The sequence below is a fragment of the Triturus cristatus genome, chromosome 4_2 (genome assembly GCF_964204655.1).
Source record: "Triturus cristatus chromosome 4_2, aTriCri1.1, whole genome shotgun sequence".
Taxonomy (NCBI): Eukaryota; Metazoa; Chordata; class Amphibia; order Caudata; family Salamandridae; genus Triturus; species Triturus cristatus.
In genome coordinates, this window is record NC_140586.1 from 247,807,229 (window position 1) to 247,830,813 (window position 23,585).

Below are 23,585 nucleotides of genomic sequence, written 5' to 3' on the forward strand. Positions count from 1 at the left end.
TGCCAGAGGATATTTCAATTTTTTAGAACATTTCTGGCCATTTATTAGGAAATTCTTAAAGAGTTTAGTTTGTATGTTGTAACGCTGGATGGTTGGACAATGTACAATTTTGCACTATCTACAAAGCATGTCTTTCCCTCTTTCCTCTGTTTTTATTTGCTGGAGTATTTTTAAAAAGTATTTAAAGTATGTCTTTTTTTTGTATTGGTGTATTTTTGTGGACCTCCGTTGGACTTCCTTAACAAATCAAAATTGAAATTGAATTGGTATTGGTAAATAGGGTTATGGGCAGTACTTTTTCTGTGGTTGCTGGTGCATGCCACTTATTAACGGGGTCACTGGAATTATGCGACAGGGAATAACCAAATTATGTGGCAGTGTTGACTAAATTATGCAGCAAGAATAGATATACTATGTAGTGTAATGTCGCACATTTTGTGATAGTACTACATTATTAGTTCATCATTTTAACACATCTGAACTAAGGTTTGACTTCACTAGTACTAGCTTACCACCCAAATACAGGAATAAACAATTAATGATAGAAAGTCAACCTTTGCGTAAGGCCTTCCACTGTGCAGCAACACATGTTGCTGCATTTTCAGTAACTTTTGGGCCTTTTTAAAAATGGTCCCACACGCAGCAGTCTAGATCCTCAGAGTAAAATATCCCTGGCTTTCTATTCTATCGCAGAAGCAAGGCCAGTTAAGACTCAAGCACTGATGTTGCTTGGGAGACTTTCATAAAGTATTGACTTCAGGGTGATGGCTTTACAGTAACACCATGTAATACAGTTACAAAAATAGTCAAACACAGGCAGCGGTCCATAGCAGGACGTCACTGTGCTCCTCTTCCTCAAATATGCTCCATGACCAAGTTTGGTTTGAGCAGGACAAACACACTACAGAAGGGGCACAGATGAGGTGCAATATTCCATTATGCCTTTTTGAGGACTATTGGGTGCTAATCTCTCAGGGCCCGATTCACAGAACTAATTTAAGACAAAATCCTAAACTTACTACCATTTTCGTATTCACAGAAGGCACTTACTCATTTTGGTATTCACAGAAGACACTTACTCAATTCGGTATTCACAGAGGTTAGGAGTCCTAACTTTAGGACTCCTAAATGCCTTCTGTGAATACCGAAAGTCTTAAAATTAGGATTTTTCTCAGTTTAGGAGTCCTAAAGTTAGGACTCCTAACTTTACTACTACTAAACTGAGAAAAATCCTAAGTTTAAGGCTTTCGGTATTCACAGAAGGCATATAGGAGTCCTAAAGTTAGGAGTCCTAACTTTACTACTACTAAATTGAGAAAAATCCTAATTTTAAGACTTTCGGTATTCACAGAAGGCATTTAGGAGTCCTAAAGTTAGGAGTCCTAACTATACTACTACTAAACTGAGAAAAATCCTAATTTTAAGACTTTCGGTATTCACAGAAGTCATTTAGGAGTCCTAAAGTTAGGACTCCTAACTTATGTGAATACCGAAATGAGTAAGTGCCTTTTGTGAATACCAAAATGAGTAAGTGCCTTCTGTGAATACCAAAATGGTAGTAAGTTTAGGATTTTGTCTTAAGTTAGTTCTGTGAATTGGGCCCATATAGTCCACTTCACAGAAGGCACTTGTGTGCCTCTCCCACTGTGTGTTTGGTGGACGTACACACTATAGACTGAAGAGGTGGATCAACTTGGCACTGTGCATGGACAGCAGCTGGCACTGTACCTACTGAAGCTTTCTGCTGCAGTAGCATGGTATACCCCAGACAGCTTGTCAATTGTGGGGTCTACCTCATTCTCATCTTTCCCATCTCTGCAAGTGACAGCTGGTGCTTGAAAAACCGTGTAATGAAGGAAGAAGGAGGATGCCATGCTCTAGATCTGAGACACACATACATTTGAAAGACTCACTTGAAATGCATAATGGCTGTGCAGGTGCAGGGCCTTGCTGCAATTACTCAACCTGATCCAGTTTTGCAAGTCAGCTGGTGCCTGCTTCACCTTCTACAATTCTATGCCAAGTGCATATCATACAAGTCTACTTCTCTGTGTATGTGGGAGCACATTCATGTGCTCATTGGGAGATCCTCCCACAAACGTCTTCTTGTTCCTTTGATGCAGCAGAGTTTACCAGCTCTATACATACATACACACAACACTCATTTGGGCCCATATACATTCAAACATTCAATGAGCTAGCAAATATCCACTGGTCATCAATTTTGATTTACCTCAGGGAACCTTTACACCAGCATTCTTACCATTCCTGTCTCTTAAGTAAATGTACGTTGTCGAAAGATCTAGTAGTAGATTAGAATAGGGAGGAAATAATAATACATTTAACCTTTATTCAAAAAACCACAGACTCAGTGGGAATTGTAAAGGTTTATCTGAATTAATAATTTTTTGTGAGTCAATTCAAAATACACGTAGATACACCAAAATTCTCCATCAGGAAAAATAGTACAGTTAGCTTATAATTCAATTCACATTAATTAAATTATTGTGATGACAGTACCTGAGAAGAGAAAGAACAGAGAGCAAATACGCAGCACAACCCCACAGAGCTATATTTACCTAGAATGGTGTGAGGACCTAGACATCAGATTATCAAGGATTCAGGACAGGTTCAGGACCAGGAAGGAGATCTCTTCTTGTTGCAACGCCAGCGTTTCACCCCTCTCTGGTACTACTCCCTCTGGCTCGGGCTCGTCCGGACCCCTTCCTAGATGTACCTCCTCGGTTGTTCCACGATTCTTCCCTAGTGTTGGATTCTTTAGTCAGATTGCAGCAAAATTGGGCAACATCTCAGCATAGCATCGGCATCAAGTGGGTCAACTGTGTCTAACTAACTAGAACTTACCTCTGTTATACCAATTCGAGTGTATGATCCACCCACAAATGTTTCAATTATATGTACACCCTCAATTTGATTGGGCCAGGCACTGAGGTGAGGACATCACACCATACCAAGTGTAATAACTTTCTTTAGTACTATTGTCCAATTCTCTGCCCCTTAATTTTAATACCCACAAGCTTTATTTGTGGATCGATAAATCTGTAATACAATGTTTCGGCTTCTTCCTCTCATAGGGTCAGAAGTTGATCTTCCCATGTCCTTGCTGGGCACATGGGTTGGCAGCCATTAAATGTCTTCATTGGTCTCTGAACAAGGAGATATCATGCATGCGTAGTTGCTGCAAGGGGACAGGGACGTTGGTCACCCTCCAAGACCCAAATACGAGCAATTAATAAATACAGAGAAGAACATGTTAGAATACAAAATTAAATTAATTCACTGTATACCGCCTACTTCTACTCTAACCTCATTTACTTAATATATCTTTTGCATTAATGGCTTAGTAAAACTTGCATAGGTTAGATTCAGCACAGTATGTGCGTTAATGTGAGGATTTCGAGCAGCCATGTTAAAAGCTATTGCGCAGCTGCAAAGATTTCCCACCAAGCGACAGGAGACGTCATACTACGTAGATGCAGTAGACGCATGCGCAGAAGAGTTCCCGCATTTTTGGCAGCCATTTTAAGGACACTCGGGTTACTTGTTAGTAGAATACATAGAAAATCTTCCCCTAGATACAATATGTAAATGTAATGCAAAATTAGTACTCACAAACATGTTGATTATAATGATACAGGTTATTTTGAGAGAATTGCATATGAGCAAGTTTCTTTTTACATGAAACCTTGCTCCATCAATCCCCTCTCTGATGGAATGTTATGCCATCACTAGCTTCTATTAAATCAGATGCCAACTTTACCATTCTACCATTTTGATTTCTTCAAATCTTTTATTCCCTCCTTTATCCTTCTTAAATTGTGATCCTTTCATTCTTTTGTAGATATTTGCCTTCAATTCTTCAAGTCGTATTTCATCTAATTTTCTTTTCCTACACTTCTCATTCACTTCATACCTTTTTCTTTTTCCACTGCATTTGTGGCAACACATTATCATCAGAACTAACAAAATTATGCCCATGATTGGTAATAATATTTGACCTAAGATACTCTTACCTATGTTAGAAAACCAGCTACTAATAGTGGAAAAACTATTTGTTATCTTCTTCCATACACTGTCAACCTCCAGTGGTTTTAGTTCTTCTTCCAAATGTGTAATATTTTCAATATACCTTCCAATTTCTACACTTTTGTCAGGTATATATGTGCAACAATGTTGCGCTTTCAACATTTTACAGACTCCACCCTCTTTTGCTAATAAGATATCAAGCAAAACCAAAGGGGATGATGGACGTAGTGTTTAACATTGCAAGCACTCACCCCCAGTCAACTGATCTGGGTTTAATCCATAATCATTATATCATAAGATATCAAGGGCAAGTTGATTTTGCAAAACGATAGATCTAACTGAAACTAATTTTGTATTATTAGTAAGAATCCTCCCGAAGTGTCAGTAGATAACCAATCAACTACTGTTGACAATTGACAGATTTTTCGAGAATTCAGCAGAACTCCCACTGAAGGTATCAATTCAATGCACCAAATATATCACCTACTATTTTAGAAAAATTAGCTCTTTTATATCGGGTTATTCCATTACTGGCATTATTGCTTCCAGTGATTTTTTTAACATGATAGACTTTAGGGAATACTATTCCGAAATAGCAACTCCCGTACCAATGATCAGGCAATCTAAAATAGGCTTTGTTTCCACAAATATAATAAATTGCAGGATATACTGGATCAGTTCCTCCTTTTAGTCCCCAACCCCCAATTACTAAGAAGTTATGTTCACACTCACTGGAACCAATAAATGCATTGTTATATTCTGTTTTTAGTCTATGGAGACAGATTTTCCCTTTCTTCTCAAAATCCAGAGACATAGCAACATGAGTCTTGCCTGTTACCAAAAGGTCTTCTCTTTCAGCCCATTTAGGTATCTGAGGTTTCGGTTCTGAGGCCCTTCTTTGGAAATCCTGTCTCCTTTGTTCTACTAAGTTCAAAAGTATCTTTTCTTCTTCATGTAATTTACATGTTAGGTTGCATTTGTGTGCATCAGCTATATCTATTGCCTTCATTGCTAGGAAATTTTCACCCATGAATTGTGAGTCTCTAGTACTAAGGACAGGGTTCATGCTCTTTCGCATAGGGACTTCTGAAATTATTACATCTACATTTGAATAATAATACTGCAGTTTTTCAGTTCTATAAAATAAACTAGCCAATACACTACATGAAATACCATATGTCAAAGGTAAGTGATGATAAGTTACCCCTTCAGCTACTGAGTTTGGCAATTTCATGCAAACATAACAATCACTAGCTTCCATTGTTTCTACATAATGTACTAATAGGTTTGCAAATACATTTAAATCAGTTTCGTTTTTATCTACAGTATGGTGTAAATCTAACTCATCTGGTGTTTCTAAGTCTACTCTATCTCCTTTAATGTTTGCTATCTCTGTATGTGCATTAGTACTATTCTGTTTGTTATTAACCATCAAATAAGGAATAGCTATTGCTAATGTTACCCATATTATGAGAACTAATATTAAGCTACATATACAGATCCTACAACACTTATTTATACAGCTTTGTTTTGGTTTTCCAATAACTTTATCGTCAGACATTTTGGACAAGAAGATTTGTCTCTTTGATTCAGAACTTGGTATGAGATTACACCTTAAGGGTCTTCTCTCCCTTTCAAGACGGTCTCACTTCTTTCATCAATTCGTTCGACAATCAGCTCTTCATCACTTTCTTCATTTAAGCGAAGATTTTCAAGAATGACATATGTCCACTCAGGACCCTTGAACTTGTTATTCAATGTCTTCAACCTTTGACTCCTTCGTTTTGGTGTTACTGTGGAAGGTCCAGATTGACTGGATACTTCGTTTACTTGATCAGGTTCTTCACTGATTGTCTTAAGACGGTATTTTAGTCTTTTGATAATTCATGGCCAATGATCACCTTTTCGACTCTTCTTAATTTTCACTGCACTGCCAGTTTCTTTAAGGCTTCTTTTATTTTCCTTTATTTCCGGCACAATTTGATCATCTTCATCTTCAGGTTTTCCCTCTATCTGACCATGTCCAGGGCTTATTGTTCTGGCCTGTTCTGCCTGGATATGTTCGTCTACCTCAATCTGACCCTGTTCAGGATTGGTAAGGTCTGGTTTTTCTTCTGTATCTTGAACTTGTGTGTCTGTGCCTATCTGGTCCTGTTCAGGTCTTTTTACCTCTTTACCTTCTTCTGCCTGAATGTTTTCTCTAACCCCTATCTGTCCCCCCTCAGACTCAGGAATGGGCCTTTGGTTTTCTTCTGTCTGAGTATATTGTTCTCTCCTTAACTGTTCCTGCTCAGGTTCCCTAATAGTCGTTTCCCTACTCTCCTGAGTGAGTTCTTCTACACCTGACTGATCCTCATTCTTTTCCTGTCTGTCTAACTGTGTTTGGCTCCTAGTTCTAAATACTTCAGGTATGTCCACCACTGGGATCCAGTCGTCCTGATAAGTACTTGGTTGTTCTTGGGCAGCTACCTCAGGATCTTCTATAGGAACCTCTTCAGCTGCACAACCTTCAGCAACTTCAATTTCTCGTTTCAATTGAAACTCTTCTTCTTCAGGAGCTGGTACCCTTTTGGTATGACTTGCATGGATCCAATTAGGCAATCCTGCACACTTTACAGCTGTTGAAGTAGTAAGTATAACTTGATGCGGTTTGTCCCACCTTGGTGCTAGGCACGATTCTCGAGTGCGATTCTTTACAACTACCCAGTCACCAGGATTTAGATCATGCGCTTGGTTCAGCTGTCTGTTGACTGTGTCTTCCCCAACCTGATGAAAGATAGAACACACTCAGTCAGCCAACTATTTGCAATACTCCAAAACCAAGTCATCAGTTATATTCAACAGCTTGTGTCCTGGTACACATGCTTGTCTCATGGCTCTTCCCATGAGTATTTCATGGGGACTCAATCCAGTATTTTTGTCTGGAATACTTCTGAGTCCCATCAGAACCAGAGGTAAAGCATCAGGCCATTCCAGTGGGGTGGATGCACACACTTTTCCGAGTCTTGACTTGATTGTGCCAATCAATTGTTCTGCCACCCCAGAAGCATTTGGACAGTAAGCGCAGTGCAGTTTTTGTTTGACTTTGAATGCTTCGCAAATTAGTCTAATTATTTCATTATTAAAATGAGACCCTCTATCTGATTCAATCTTTACTGGATAACCAAATCTAGGGATGAGTTCTCTTAATAAGAGTTTGGCCACTGTCAAGCTGTCATTTCTTCGGGTTGGGTGTGCTTCCACCCACTTTGAAGATAAACAAACCATGACAAGTACATATGTGAACCCTCGACAAGCAGGCAGTTGAATGAAGTCTAATTGAAGTCTTACAAAGGGACCTTCTGCCTTTCCAATCTTTCCCATACTAACCACACTTTTCCTGCCAGGATTCATTTGTTGACATGTTAAATATCTTTGGCAAAGACTCTCTGCTACATTCCTGAACCTTGCATTAAACCAATTTTGTCTGAAAAGACGAATCATAGCATCTCTGCCCACATGTGCGTCTCCATGATACATTCTAGCCATAGGTGCAAGTATACTGTCTGGTATTACTGGTCTGCCATCATAACAAACCCACACACCATCTTCTACCCTTCTTTGACATCCAATTTTTACCCACTCTTCTTTTTCTCTTATTTCTACTGAATCCTGCAGATCTTTCACCTCCTCCTATGTTTCCACTCCTGCAAGTTGGCAGTTGATTCCACATGTTTTGATTTTCTTATTTAGGGCAATTTTATGTCTCACACAGTGTTGGGCAACCTGGTCAGCATCTCGGTTACCAGCTGTCACATAGTCATCTCCTGATTGGTGAGCAGCACACTTAACCACAGCCACCTCTTTTGGTAATTGAATTGCCTCAATTAATACTCTCACAAAATTTCCATTTTTAATAGGAGTTCCTGAGGAAGTCAGGAAGTCCCTCTGCATCCATAGCTGGCCAAAATCATGCGCAACCCCATAACCATATTGGCTGTCAGTAAATATAGTTATTCTCCAATTTTTCCCAATGGTGCATGCTTTAATTAAAGCAATCAATTTGGCTACTTATGCAGATCTGACTTCTGGTAAATAGGATGCTTTGACTATTCCAGTCAATGTACACACAGCGTAAGCAGCACTCAATCCTCCCTCCTTGTGTCGCATGCATGAGCCATCTACAAATAGCTCATGATATGCATTTTTCAAGGGTTCCTCTTGTATGTCAGGATGTGGTTTGGTGCTAAGTTCTGTCAAGTCAAGACATTCATGTTCAACCTCATCTTTCACTTCTTCTTGGTAGGGATCAGGTAGTAAAGTGGCTGGATTAAGAACAGTACACCTCACTATAGTCACGTTTTCAGCCCCCAGTATTATTCTCTCATATTTTGGTAACCTACTGGGAGTAAGGTACTGCGTTCGGGTTTTGGTCAGCAAAATCGCAACTGAATGGGGAACATACACCTTGACAGGGTGTCTTTGACTCACGTTGTTCTATGCTCACACAGGTTGTGGCTACAGGTTTCAGGCAACCTGGTAATGCACATGCCACAGGATCTAGGGTAGCAGAAAAATATGCCACTGGTCTTCTTATTAATCCATGTCTCTCTGTCAGAACTGAAAGTGCACAATTACCCCGCTCATAGCAGAATACTGCAAATTCTTTTGAATTGTCCGGCATTCCTAAAGCAGGTGCTCCACACAAACAATCTCGCATCTTTATAAATGATTCCATGCTTTCCTCATCCCATTCTATGAGGTCCTTCGCTCTCTTTCTGGTCATCTGTATCAGGGGTTTAGCTAGTGAAGCAAATCCTACAATCCACTGCCTACAATATCCTAAAAACCCCAAGAAACATTTTTATTTCTTTTTGGATTCGAGGCAACTGCATTTGTCTTATTATTCTGATTCTTTCAGCAGAGGTCACTCCTCTACTTCTTATTTCTATTTGATGTCCTAAGTATTTGACTGAGTTCTTACAAAATTGAAGTTTCTCGGGGGACACTTTGGGGCCGATTACGATCCTGGAAAAACCCGGTACAAACCGTGGGTCGGAGCGTTTTCTCCGTCCGACTCGTACCGGGTTGTAAAACTTTACAAACATGCAATTACGATTCGTACGGAAACACCATTTCCGTACGAATCGGAAAAAAGACCAACCGACAGAAAAATACATACAAATGTGATCCGGGACACCGCGGACGTGACGTCCGGACGGAGTTAGACATGTTTTTACGTACCAGCAATTACGATTCGCACCGACTGCAGTCCGGATGGGAATATTTTTACGGCACCCAAAAAGTGCCGGAAAAGCTAAGTACGCGGCGATGCGAGCTGATTAGGGGGCCCGGTACGTGCCATACCCCCCCCCGCCCCCCGTATGTACGGAGCGTACCCCCCAGCCCCCCGTATGTACGGAGCATACCCTCGTACCCCCCAGCCCCCTGCATGTACGGGGCGTACCCCCCAGCCCCCCGTATGTATGGAGCGTACCCCCATACCCCCCAGCCCCCGTATGTACAGGGCGTACCCCCCAGCCCCCCGTATGTACGGAGCGTACCCCCCAGCCCCCCATATGTATGGAGCGTACCCCCCAGCCCCCCGTATGTACAGTGCGGACCCCCAGGGGGTACGCTCCGTACATACGGGGGGCTGGGGGGTACAGGGGTATGCCCCGTACATACAGGGGGCTGGGGGAATGCCCCGTACATACGGGGGGCTGGGGGTACAGGGGTACGCCCTGTACATACGGGGGCTGGGGGGTACGCCACGTACATACGGGGGGCTGGGGGGTATGCTCCGTACATACGGGGGGCTGGGGGGGGGGTACGGCGCGTACCGGGGACTTGTTTGGACATCTCCATGGATGCTATGGGAGTTCGCTCCGGACGGTCTTTTTTCCATGCAGTTGTATAATCGGACGGATGGGACGGATCCTACTTGCGCATTGGGACTTCAGTTTTCCCATTTGTACGTAAAAATGTCCGGGGACGTGTCGGAGACTTTTCCCGACCCGAGGACGTGTGGGGGAATTTTCCCAATGCGATTCGTATGGACTTTTTCCCATACGAATCGTACTTGCCAGTTTGTACGGCGCTTTTACCATTTGTACGGAAAAAAGTCCAGATTCAATTGGGTTGGGGAAATTTTTTCCAGGATCCTAATCGGCACCTTTGTGTCCACCTTTTGCCAAGTGATTTAGTAATGTAATTGAATCAGTGACACAGTCATCTCGAGTGTTTGACGCCACCAATAGGTCGTCAATATACTGCACGAGGACTGACTCTCTAGGCAACACAAGAGATTCAAAGCTTCTTTTAAGAATCTGATTAAAGATTGAAGGACTTTCAGTGTACCCTTGAGGCACACGATTCCTCACGTAAACATGCTCTTCAAATTTAAACAGAAATAAAAACTGGCTTTCTGGATGCAATGGAATAGAAAAGAATGCATGACATAAATCGATTACTGTAAACCAACCTGCTTTCCATGGTGTCTGATAAAGAATCACAGCTGGGTTAGGCACTACTGGCCAGCATGGTACAACCATCTTATTAATTTTCCTAAGATCTTGAACCACCCTATACTTCCAGTTAGGTTTCTTAATGCCAATTATAGGTGAGTTACAAGGGCTACTCATTATTTCTTTCAGGATGCCTTGTTCGACTAATCGCTCTATCTCTGCTGCAACACCTGCCTTTATTTCTGGACTCATTTTGTATTGTCAAGTATTCGGATAAACAGCACCTTCTTTCACTGTCATTTTTACGGGATCTACATTTGCCATCAATCCTATTTCTTTTCCAGTATAATCCCATGTCTTTGTATGTACAGTCAGTTTGACTTCAGCAGGTAATTCATTTTTGGTTATCATTAAATATAATTCATTTACTTCTGTTCTCTGTTTAGCTAACATGAACTTGTAAACTCCATCCTCATCTGGGGTTTGTATTGAAACACCATCCGGTGTGCAAAATATAGTGCAATTCATTTTGCACAACAAGTCTCTTCCAAGCAAGTTTACAGGACTTGAGTCACAGTCCACGAATTTATGCATTTCTTTAAAATTTCCAATTCGCACCTCCATTGGTTCTGTGATCGGGGTTCTAATCTGTTTGTTCGAAACACCTACTACTTAGATGACTTCACCCGAGAAGGGCAGGTTAGGAATATCTGCTGTTCTCACAGTAGACCTGATAGCACCAGTATCCAACAAGAAAGTGATATAATTTCCTTCTACTTTACCTTCTACGTATGGACCTCACTGATCTACCGGTAGGGATGCGCCAAGTACGTACTCCCCTTCCTCCCCCCTCCACCGTCATTCCTGCCCACAATCAATTAGTGGGTCCGGCAAAAGAAACTGTGATGTTACAAAAGTTTTCCTTCTGGAAATCCGGCGTCTACACTGTAGTTCGCTTGACTCACAAATTTTGACTTAGAGGCAGGTGGCAATTGACTCTGAAGATCTATACCCTGTTGCGGATGACTCATTAACACCTCATTCTGCGTCTGTGGATATAAATTTTGATTCGGGCCATTATTAACTTGTACGACTTTACACTCGTTCTTCCAATGCCCCAACTTCCCGCGACAGGGAAACCTTTTCTTTGCCTCTTCCCGATTCAACCTTCCCCGTGGTTTCCCCCCATTATTGTCACTTTGACCTTGTACTCTTCCTTGATTTTCTGACTGTTTATTCAATCGAAGCTCTTGCTGTTCAGCTAATTTTACTTGAGCCCACATTACTTTTTCTTCTAAGGCTTTTCGTTTGTTATCAATTTCATCCCCACAATATTTAGCCTATTACACAAAATGAGTCATGTCCTTGTTTTCTAAACTTTCAAACCCACTATACTGTTTGAACACCTGTAAAAGACGTTCGTAGTAGGCATGTACAGACTCATTCTTTTCTTGGGTTCTTCTGTCTATTTTTAACCAATCAGTTTCTTTCGGGGGAATTTTACTCATCAGGAAAGTGATCACTTGATGATATTTTTTCATTACATCTTCGGATGGGGCTCCTGTTTTTGAATCTCTTGGATATTCCTCACTAGGCCAATCTATAGTAATTTTACACTCTGTCCACAAATCCGCAGGTACCACTATGTCAAACAGATCATCCAGATCTTTTAACAAAACCTTTGAAACATTCACAAACCTCTCAACTTGTTTGTACCACTCCACTGGTTTCTCTCTCAATTTTGGGAAATCATTCGTAAATGACAAAATATCCTGTCTAGTCCATGGTACATGTACGTACCCCCCTCCGGGTACTTCCCTATTCGGATAGAACCTCTCAGTCTTTACTGTTTCCCTCATGGCATATTCAGATGTTGTTCGATTTACCTGTGCTTCTTCCTCTTTCTTTGCCCACCTAACTTTCCATCTTTCAAGATCCCCCAATTTTTGTAACAGAAATAACAACTCCCTGATCTGTAATTTTCTTCCAAACACATTCATGTTTTCTAAATCCTTATCAGAAAATTCTGCTCTATATGGTTTCTGCAACACCTTTGACTTCCCTATGTCAATTCCCATTTCAGATGCCAGATTTGACAGTTTTTCATGGAATGTTTTTGTGTTTCGTGTAATACTTCTGCAAATAAACAATCACTCTTCCTCACTGTATGTATTTAATCTGTCTAGACCCACATTTCCAGCAACCATGTCTTCCAATTCTACTCTCAATTTGAAAATATCTAATAACTTTGGCTGTGATTTTGGCTTTTCTATTTCTTGAGACCATCTCTCTATGTCTTCTGGGGTTACTATTGTGGCACTTCTGGTTCCTGTTGAGGTTTCCAGTCTAACTTCCTTTGAACAACTGGGCAAATTTCTCTTCGGTGATTCCATTATTGGCTCTCTTATGGGCAAATCCATTAATGATATTACTGATTCACATTCACTTGCTTGATCATCTACTATTATTTTTTATTTTCTTTGTTCTATGCTTGGGGGAGGCATTACAGGAAATTTAGAACAGTTTGACTTTTCGCCATACAATGGGGCTACTGGACCTATTGTTACTGGTATGATCAATGCATCAGGATGTATATTCATCTGAGTTAATTTCTGGATCAGTTCCTCTTTATTCTTATTTATTGCTTCCCTTTCTTTTTCCGGAAGTACCCTGTTGGCGGTGTCATGTACTATTTGTGGAACCAAAGGTGTTCTTACCATTGGAGCACTAGGGGTCATTCTATCAAATCCTTCATTATAAGGTGGAGGACTTTTCATCAATACGTCTTCTAAATACCCTTCTTCTGCTTCTCAGCTATCTATCATGGTTAAATGCTTGGTTTTCTCTGTACATTTACCTCCCGTCTGCTCTTCTGATGTCAACACAGGATATAGACCTTCTGCCACCATGGCCTGTCTCCATCGCTTCATTTGACTATCTCTAGTCTCTCGGGGAAATTTCGGATAATATTTGCTTAGAGTCCTGTTACTTTGTGGTTTATCCCGTTCAAAGGCTTCCATTTCCCATTCTTCTAAAGCCTCATATTGGGTCAATCTAGGTCTGGGTTCTAATTCATTTGTGTTCTTAAATTGTACAATATTCTTTCATTAAAGCTTCCGTACTCAGGAAATGCTAATATTCCATCATCTTTTGTGTATTCTACCCAATTTTCTAACCATACACAGGTATGATAGCCTCTCTCTACCATCATGTATGATGCAGGCATATTTGGAGGAGGAATAAGAATCCCTTCTCTACCCTTAATGGGTTTGTCCTTTTTGAAATAATTCTTAACCTTTTGCATAAATGAAATTTTTCTCTTTTCTCCGTACATTGCGTGCTTGTGCTTATTAAGGTACTGTTCGTAAGCAAACCCTATAAATCTTCTGTCTGGACGAGTCCCTGTTAATGTTGGATAGTACATGCAAACTCCACTATCTATCATTATTCTTGGGATTTCTATTTTGTCAACTAATCAGACGCTTGCTTTAATTCTAAAATTCTCCAATACCAGTGTGTTTTCTATTCTGAAGACCAATCAACTTCTATTCTGTTCATTCGCTCAGCTAATGCTTGTGCGGCATTTCTGTTACGTCAGTATCACTCCTTACTACTGACCCCTCCTTTAAAATTTTGCATCAACTACACGCCCGCTGTTCCAACCAATCCCAGCGGGGCTCTCAGTGACGTCAGTGCAGCACCCGCAACTGACCCCTCCTTTACAAGGTAATGTGAAAATTTATTTTCTCACTGATTTTCACACTATTTTTATTAATTAACAACGTATAAACATTCGCTATTGGGTCTGACCGACTAATTAAAAAGTAAGATTTCTTTCACTGCAAGTAAAACCCTTCTGCTTACTCTTCACACACTATGAGTAAAACCTTTCTGCTTACTCTTCACACAAGCATCAGAGAACCTGCTACTCCTTCAGTATTACCCTTTCTAGGTGATATAATACCAAAGTTTCACCAACGAACTCCTCGCTGCCTATTACTCTCACCAGCATACAAGAAATTATTCCCTAACGTAGTGCTTCTAGTCCTGCGTAACTTTCAGCACTTTCTTGATCCAGACCAATAACCTCACTGCAGTGTGGCTTCCATTTACCACCCGCTATTCAATATTACCGGGAATTTCCAGACAACATACAACAATACATAACAGGTTTTCGTTAAAACATAAATTAATAATTAAAAAAAAATTCAACTACAATCCTCACCTAACTAACCACACTAACCATGCCTCTGCTACCAAGAAAAACTGATGCAGCGGACTTTACCAGCTCTATACATACATACACACAACACTCATTTGGGCCCATATACATTCATACATTCAATGAGCGAGCAAATATCCACTGGTCATCAATTTTGATTTACCTCAGAGAACCTTTACACCAGCGTTCTTTCCATTCCTGTATCTTAAGTAAATGTACATTGTCGAAAGATCTAGTAGTAGATTAGAATAGGGAGGAAATAATAATACATTTAACCTTTACTCCAAAAACCACAGACTCAGTAGGAGTTTTAAAGGTTTATCTGAATTAATAATTTTTGTGAGTCAAATCAGATTACATGTAGATACACCAAAATTCTCCATCAGGAAAAATAGTACAGTTAGCTTATAATTCAATTCACATTAATTAAATTCTTGTGATGGCAGTGCCTGAGGAGAGAAAGAACAGAGAGCAAATACGCAGCACAATCCCACAGAGCTATATTTACCTAGAATGTTGTGAGGACCTAGACATCAGAGTATCAAGGATTCAGGACAGGTTCAGGACCGGGAGGGTGATCTCTTCTAGTTGCAACGCCAGCGTTGCACCCCTCTCTGGTACTACTCCCTCCGGCTCGGGCTCATCCGGACCCCTTCCTAGATGTGCCTCCTCGGTTGTTCCACGATTCTTCCCTAGTGTTGGATTCTTCAGTCAGATTGCAGCAAAATTGGGCAGCATCTCAGCATAGCATCGGCATCGAGTGGGTCAAATGTGTCTAACTAACTAGAACTTACCTCTGTTATACCAATTCGAGTGTATGATCCACCCCTAAATGTTTCAATTCTATGTACACCCTCAATTTGATTGGGCCAGGCAATGGGGTGAGGACATCACACCATACCAAGTGTAATAACTTTCTTTAGTACTATTATCTAATTCTCTGCCCCTTAATTTTAATACCCACAAGCTTTATTCCCACAAGCACTTCATACGTGGATCGATAAATCTGTAATACAATGTTTCGGCTTCTTCCTCTCATAGGGTCAGAAGTTGATCTTCCCATGTCCTTGCTGGGCAAATGGGTTGGCAGCCATTAAATGTCTTCATTGGTCTCTGAACAAGGAGATATCACGCATGCGTATTTGCTGCAAGGGGACAGGGAAGTTGGTCACCCTCCAAGGCCCAAATACGAGCTGTTAATAAAGTCAGAGAAGAACATATTAGATTACAAAATTAAATGAATTCACTGCATGCTGCCTACTTCTACTTTAACCCCATTTAGTTAATATATCTTTTGCATTAATGGCTTAGTAAAACTTGCATAGGTTAGTTTCAGCACAGCATGTGCGTTAATGTGAGGATTTCGAGCAGCCATGTTAAAAGCTATTGCGAAGCTGTAAAAATTTCCCACCAAGTGACAGGAGATGCCATACTATGAAGATGCAGTAGACGCATGTGCAGAAGAGGTCCCGTGTTTTTGGCAGCCATTTTAAGGACACTCGGGTTACTTGTTAGTAGAATACATAGAAAAGCTTCCCCTTGATACAATATGTAAAGGTAATGCAAAATTAGTACTCACAAACTTGTTGATTATAATGTTGCAGGTTATTTTGAGAGAATTGCATACGAGCAAGTTTCTTTTTACACGAAACCTTGCTCCATCACCTTGGAACTATTTGTTTATTTTGTGGCTTATTTTGCTTTTGCTAAGAAAAGCCCTTCCAGTAGAGCTAGAATGCATCTCGACGAGATTTCGCACCATGGGCGGTCGTGGCAGGTTGCAACTGTTCGCATTGAGAAATCTGTGTCTTTACCACACATTCCTTTACCATGCATATCGTTACAGCGACATCCCTTAGGAAAGCGCTGAACTTTAGAGTGGTAGAATTTACTGTTCCAACTACAGTCTGTGCAAAAGTAGGGAAAGCATTGGAGTGTAAAGTACAACGTTGCTTTCCCTAAGGTATGTCATTGTACTGATATGCGTGATACAGAATGCGTGGAAAGACGCATTCATTGTAATGGCAGTGCATGGTTCACGCAGCGTTGTAAATGCTATTTTCCCATTTTGACTATTTAATGAAGAGAGGAAAAACACAGTTTGAACAAAAACATGACCGAGGTGCACAGTGCAACATTTAAGAGCCACATTGTATGTGCAATCAGGCTAAGACTCAATATTAGTTTTGTGGTCTTCTTATAATAATTTAAACACACTATTAAATACTGAAGGACATTTTAACTCTCAGTGCACAGAGACATGATAACGCGTGCAGTGTATGACATTGTAAATCAATCTGACTCCTTGCCATTTCACATTTTGTATTTAAATTGAATTCTCCGTTTACAGTCACTTTGTTCGCTTACAACATTTTATGCATATCAACTAAAGTTGACATCTATTTTACTTGCTGCTCTCTCTCTGTCTAGGAAGAGTCCAGGAAGAAATTGATCGGGTGATCGGAAGAGAGAGGAAACCTACAATGGATGACCGGGCCAACATGCCTTATACCAATGCTGCTATCCATGAAATTCAGCGATATAGTGATATTACTCCCCTCTCTGTACCTCACATGACATCAAGAGACATAGAGGTTACTGGCAACTTTATACCAAAGGTAATTCTAGTTATAATTTCAATCCAGCAACCTCCTCTTAAGAGAGTTCAATTCTCTTCATACAGCTTTCCTCAAGGACAGACATCCATTTTAATGGTAAATCATAAAAGACATGATTAGCCATTGATTGTCTTAGTTGCTCATTAGCAGTATACACAAAAGAATCTCTGTATGACTGTTAGAAATGGTGGTGTCGAGCTAACAGTGGCTTGCACCCTGTCTAAGTAGGGACCCTTCCTTCTAGTTGGGGTAAAGCGGTTACTCACTCAAGATAAGCTCTGCTCACCCCCTTGGTACCTTGGTAGCTTGGCATGAGCAGTCAAGCTTATCTCAGATGCAATGTGTAAGGTTTTTGCACATAAACACACAGTAACACAGTGACAACACGACAAATGAACACCACCCCAGTTTGGAAAAATAACCAATCTTTATCTAAACCAAACAAGACCAAAAGAACACAACTCCAACATACACAAATCAAGTTATTACTTTTAAAAGGTTTAAAACAGTTCAGTCAATATAACTTTTAGCACAATGTACCTGGGATGTGTTAAAAAAAAAGACAAAAACAGTTACAAGAAAGGTGAGGTGCCAGAAATTAATGTGATTCGTTGGTTCCTTACATGAAAGGAAGGTGATGCGTCAGTTCCTTGCTCCCAGAGGAGGTGATGTGTTGGTTCCTTATTGTGAGAGGAGGGGATGTGTTGGTTTTTTACTGTGCTGGGAGGTGATGCGTCGTTTTTTTACTGCATGGGAAGGTGATGCACTGTTTCTCCAGACACACAGCCTCGGTTGATTACTGACGCCCAGCGCTGATGTTGACACACAGATGCAATGCGTAGAAAATCCGGATGCTCTGGGGTCAATGCGGCGGAACTGTTCACTGTGTTTATTTTAAAAAATATATATTTTAGAGCTCACCTGCTCGGAAGCGCCGACCCGAAACGCGCTCTCACAGCCCTCCCCGACCACACCTGACACAGCGATCAGCGCTGACTCAGGGAACGCCCAAGGCGGTAGCCATGCCCACCGCGAGGCCACGCCCACCCACAGAGACTATTTAACACGCGAATCACAAGCTGACTGGACTTCTGTAAGGCTGCCCGGGGGGGGGGGTTGCGCAGCGGCCCGCCCCTTTGAGGGCGGCCGCCTTAGTGCCACAGGAAGGCACAGGGGTGGGAGGTCGTGTCCCTGGGTTTGACCAAGGGAGACCCCAGACAGGTAGCTGCTTCCGGCGGGGAGGAGCAAAGGGGGGTACATATTCTGTCTCCGCCCCCTCCTCGCCCTCTTGTCCGCTCGTTCGCCTTGCCAGCAGTTTGTCGTGCTCCGTCGTGTCGCTCGCCGCTGCAGCCTTTCGTGGTGAGTCTGCCGGTTACTTCCCTCTCGCCCGGCCTTGTCCCTGGGCAGTACCAGGAGACGGGGCCCTGTGGTCGGCGTACCACGGGCGGGGGGGGGGCCGTGCGCGGGGTTCGAGGTTGTGGCGGGGCACGGGACCGTGTGCGTGGTGGGGGAAGGGGCCGCTGGGCGAACTTGAGGCGACAGCAAAGGGGGGAATGCCAGCGTAGACATATCTGGTGGGTGCGTGAGCGGGACACCACGGCGGTTAGGCACGGTAAGGCCACAAGCTGTGGCTCACGGTAAGGCCACAATCTGTGGCTCAGTGGTACGGGAGCCCATCTCTCGCTTTGCTCTCGTTAAAGGGTACGCGACCTCTGCTTCCCGCTCGCGCTCACCGCCACCCCCCAACCCCCCCCCCCCTCATCGCTACTTGCAGGGACCGGAGGATATCGGCGTTGGGGGGTGGCATAATCTTTACTGCTCACTGCTGTTGAGCATCGGTATGTTGTGTTTAGGTATGTTTAACCCCCCCCCCCCCCCACCCTTCGCATTGTTGACTCCCGGCCAGTGGTGGCCTCGGGCGGGTCATGGGGATCGTTGAGGCGGCTGGACAGCTAAGTAAGGATGGCCTTGCTGCGAAATGGAGTTTATGTAGGGTGGCATGGCGGTCGGGCCCACGGTTTCGAGCCTTGGAACGAGGGTTCAGGCAGACTTTGCCGCGCGCGCTCCCCAGTCTTAAAGAGCCCAGAGTCGGGAATGTTGCCCCTGTGTGCCTCAGCCATGCTCCAGTTTAGGAGACAGTGGAAGGCGTACTCCTTCTAGAACACCTACATCTCACGTCAGTATCAGGCCGCGGCTGCGGTCAGATCCCAGCGACCCCTCTGTGCCTGTAATCCTGCATCCTGCCCATTGTTCCCAAGAACTATGTGGGACACACGAAGCCAATGCCAGACCTACTGGCTTTTGCAGTGCTTGTTTTAAATGAATACGGACATGTACAGTATCCACCCTCCGATGCTCATGGTGGCCCTGTTGGCCTCACAGAAGCCTGCTTCGTTTTCGTTTCAGCATTATAACATCTTGCCCCAGGATTTACATGGAGCATTTGGAAACTAAGGCGCAACTGTGTGATCTTGGTAGCAAGCGACTCCTCGTGCCCCTGCAACCACAGGATCAGTTACCCGGCTAGCTTGCTGAATGGCAACAACATGTCTTTAAAACCTTGACTCGTATCAGTGCGTATTTTGAGTCGGGGGTTTCCAGGGCCCGGAACGGTATCGCGTTTGACGCTAGCTCAGCAGGTTGCGTGTTCGAAGCACGTCCGGAGCAAGTTTGTAGTTTGTCCTTCCTCCCTGCCGGCGGCTATAGCTACGGGGGTGCGCGCCTCGGTTGCAAGTCCTGGAGGGGCTTCGATATTCTCCCGGTGCGCGCTCGCTCAAGGGCACCCCGCCGCTCCTGCCCCCCCCCCCCCCCAGGCCTAACGTGCAAGCCAGCACCTACCGCGATGTCCCTACTCGCGTCCGGGTTTTTTCTTTGTGCATCAGCCGGGTACCCCGGGCGGGAAGGGTATGCTGAGTCGGGGCTGCAATTTAAAAAAAATTAATAAATAAATTATTATTAATGGGAATTTCATGCTCCTTTCCTGTGCGCTTCTCCGCTTCAGGGGCGCTGTTGGTGCGGGTTGTCAAGCGCATGGCTGCGCTAGCCCCGTCGAGCACTGTGAGCTTCCCGGGGAGAAATAAGCCTCGCAGTCAGTTTCCCCCCCCCTCTTCCGGCATTTGGCTCGTGGCTTTTCGTGTTCGGGGCGTTTACGCCACGCGGGTGGCTTTTACGCGGCGTGCGCGCCCTCCCCGCAGACTCTACCGTGGTTCATCTCCAGCGGGGGAGCGGATGTGACTTAACGGCTAGTGCACCTGAGCCTGTTGCTGGCGTTGGGTTCGGGAGTTTGTAGGAATGTTTCTAACATTCTGTGATTCTGGGCAAATTTTCTTCATCGCCTGCCCTGGGATCCCCATGTGAAATCAATGAATGGCTGTCGGTGGCCAATTGCAAGTGCCTTAAGGGTCACAAGTTGGCAATTTCAACCCTTCTTACCGCACCGCTGGCGCCCCCCCCCCCCCCCATCCACTTTCAGCGCAGGTTTTGTTTTTGGGGGCATGCATGCAGGTTACAAAGCAAGGAAGTTTCAAAAAAAAAAAAAATAATAATAATTCTTTTGTTGGTTTACAAACCTCTCCTTTCTCCCTCCAGATCGTGCCAAGGGTTAGGCGTACCAGGCGAACTCGCTCGCTGCCGGACAGTGCTCCGACTTTTCGGGGCGGGTTCGTGCGGTGATTCAATTTCTCCCAGTGCGCGAATTGTACTTAATACGGCGCTCAGGCTCAGCGCTCCTACTCAGTTCGGGTCGCGTTCGTGCGGTGTATACTCTCTCCCTGCGCCCGTACTTGTGCGGAATTTGGTGCTCATTTTGCGCTCCAGTATCTTCGGGTCGTTTTCGCGCTGTGTCTCAAGGGCAAATCACTTATCTCCCCGCGGCAGATATTCATGTACAGACGGTGCTTATGTACAGCGCTCCAACACCTTCGGTTCGAGTCGTGCAGTGTCCCTGGGCAAATCACTTTAACCCATGCCCGAATATGCATGTAAGTATGGTGCTTTTGTACAGCGCTCCAACACCTTCGCATTCGCGCTGTGTCCCTGGGCAAATCACTCTATCTCCCCGGGCCCGCACTTGCCAGCACTAGGTGCACACCGCCAGCTGGCGGCTGCTTTCCATTATCGGATTTAAAAAAAAAAAAAAAATGTTTTAACCTCTCGCTTCTCTCTTGGATCGTGCCAGGTGTCCGGCAGACCGGTGGGTCTCGCTCGGTACTGGACGGATATCTTAAGCGTTTCTTAATCTTTGCACATTTCACTCTAGCATTGGACACTACCATCCTAGGTGTAGCTATCCCCCTGTAGGGCATGCTGGGAGTGTAACGTCACTATGTTTAGCTAGTAGAGTGCTTTAATAAAGGCAGCACGGCGGGAGTATGTATGGCGCAAGATAATGGGCCGCCTAGTGTCAGCCATGACAGAGTTTTATACGAGTTAAGCCTTTACGCGCTGAATTGTGAGGTCTTTTGGACACAGCTGGGCCGGTGTTAGGGCACGGAGATTGGGGCGGTCACAGTCCTTCATGCCCGGGTCTCGAAGTATGGGCGCAGTCACATGGGCAGAGCTCCTGGTTGATGCAGTTCTTGAACTTATTGCCAGTTGGGACGGCACGACGTAGTGGGAGACATACAATATTCGTACATCCTCCAGTCACCTTCAGTAGACCTGCCGCCCATTCCTCGCACGCGCCGTCCCCCCCCTAGCCACTCATTTCTCATGCTTTCATTACCTCCCCCAGGTGCCGCACCACCAGATGTGCGGTACCCTTCCTTAAGGTTGGGGTCCCTTAGGGACAAAATTTGGCAAGCAACTAATTTTGTGACCTATAATCGGGTAGTTATGTTGCATGACCAGATCCAAATTGCCACCCGTTACTTTTATCCTTCAACGGATGTGCTTGTTCGCAGCAATGGCCGCCCCGCACGTGAGGTGCATTTACGGGGAATCGAGCGTGGCGCTTGCTGGCAACACGAGCAAAGGTATATGGCTTCGCGCTTTACCAGGAGCTATTGCTCAATGGTACGTCTTGTACCGGTGGTTGGAACGGGCCACAAAGGACAAGGGTTTGAGTTCCGCAAAAGCTGTCATAGTATCATAAATTGGCAAAATTTCTAACTCTTCTTTATAGTCTAAGTAACGCTGCATTAATCTCGGCGGGCCGGTGCCCGGCCCCGCGCGGGCCTGGGAGGCAGAGTGATTTGAGGAAACAATTTCAGCCGAGGTACTTTGCTGTATGTGTGGGAACGAGTGTCCGCCTCTAACTGCAAGGGAAAATGCCCTGGGTCTCACACAGAATCGGCTTTCATTCGGTTTAAGGAGATGAGTATTGATAATGCGTAGGGATAGTTGGCCCAATTCTGAGCTTGAAGATGTGCTGCGATACTGGCACAATTGAGAGATGGAGTTTGTGTCTCTTGTGAGGATAATTTTCCAGTTACAGTGGCAGCTTCATTAAAGGTGTGATTAAAATGGTATCTAAAAGGAATGTCGTGCCATGCGGCTGATCACATACCACAGTCAGTCTGCCCTTTCAAACAGCAAACTTTTCGCACCAAGGGCCCTCCTGCTTCGGGTGCCTTGCGGCAGGGGTGCGATCCTCTAGGGGTTTTGTTTCTCAAACTGATGCAAGTGCTGAGAATTTTTTCGCCGTCGTCTTGTTTGGATTACGCTCGTGATAGTGTCACTCATAGGTGCATTCTCACGAATTACACTGACTTAGGGGACGGTCACACATAGCAGTCTGTGGGACACACGAAGCCAATGCCAGACCTACTGGCTTTCGCAGTGCTTGTTTTAAATGAATACGGACATGTACAGTATCCACCCTCCGATGCTCATGGTGGCCCTGTTGGCCTCACAGAAGCCTGCTTCGTTTTCGTTTCAGCATTATAACATCTTGCCCCAGGATTTACATGGAGCATTTGGAAACTAAGGCGCAACTGTGTGATCTTGGTAGCAAGCGACTCCTCGTGCCCCTGCAACCACAGGATCAGTTACCCGGCTAGCTTGCTGAATGGCAACAACATGTCTTTAAAACCTTGACTCGTATCAGTGCGTATTTTGAGTCGGGGGTTTCCAGGGCCCGGAACGGTATCGCGTTTGACGCTAGCTCAGCAGGTTGCGTGTTCGAAGCACGTCCGGAGCAAGTTTGTAGTTTGTCCTTCCTCCCTGCCGGCGGCTATAGCTACGGGGGTGCGCGCCTCGGTTGCAAGTCCTGGAGGGGCTTCGATATTCTCCCGGTGCGCGCTCGCTCAAGGG

The 23,585-nt window shown here is 44.0% G+C and overlaps 1 protein-coding gene across 1 annotated transcript in view; it reads left to right on the top strand.

Moving 5' to 3' along the window:
- Positions 1-23,585, top strand: part of LOC146833564 (cytochrome P450 2D6-like) — a 413,996-nt gene that overhangs the window by 311,027 nt on the left and 79,384 nt on the right. The window contains exon 7 of the mRNA XM_085601419.1: positions 17,146-17,333. Within this exon, the coding sequence (XP_085457545.1) occupies positions 17,146-17,333 (188 nt within the window). The remainder of the gene's footprint in view (positions 1-17,145; positions 17,334-23,585) is intronic.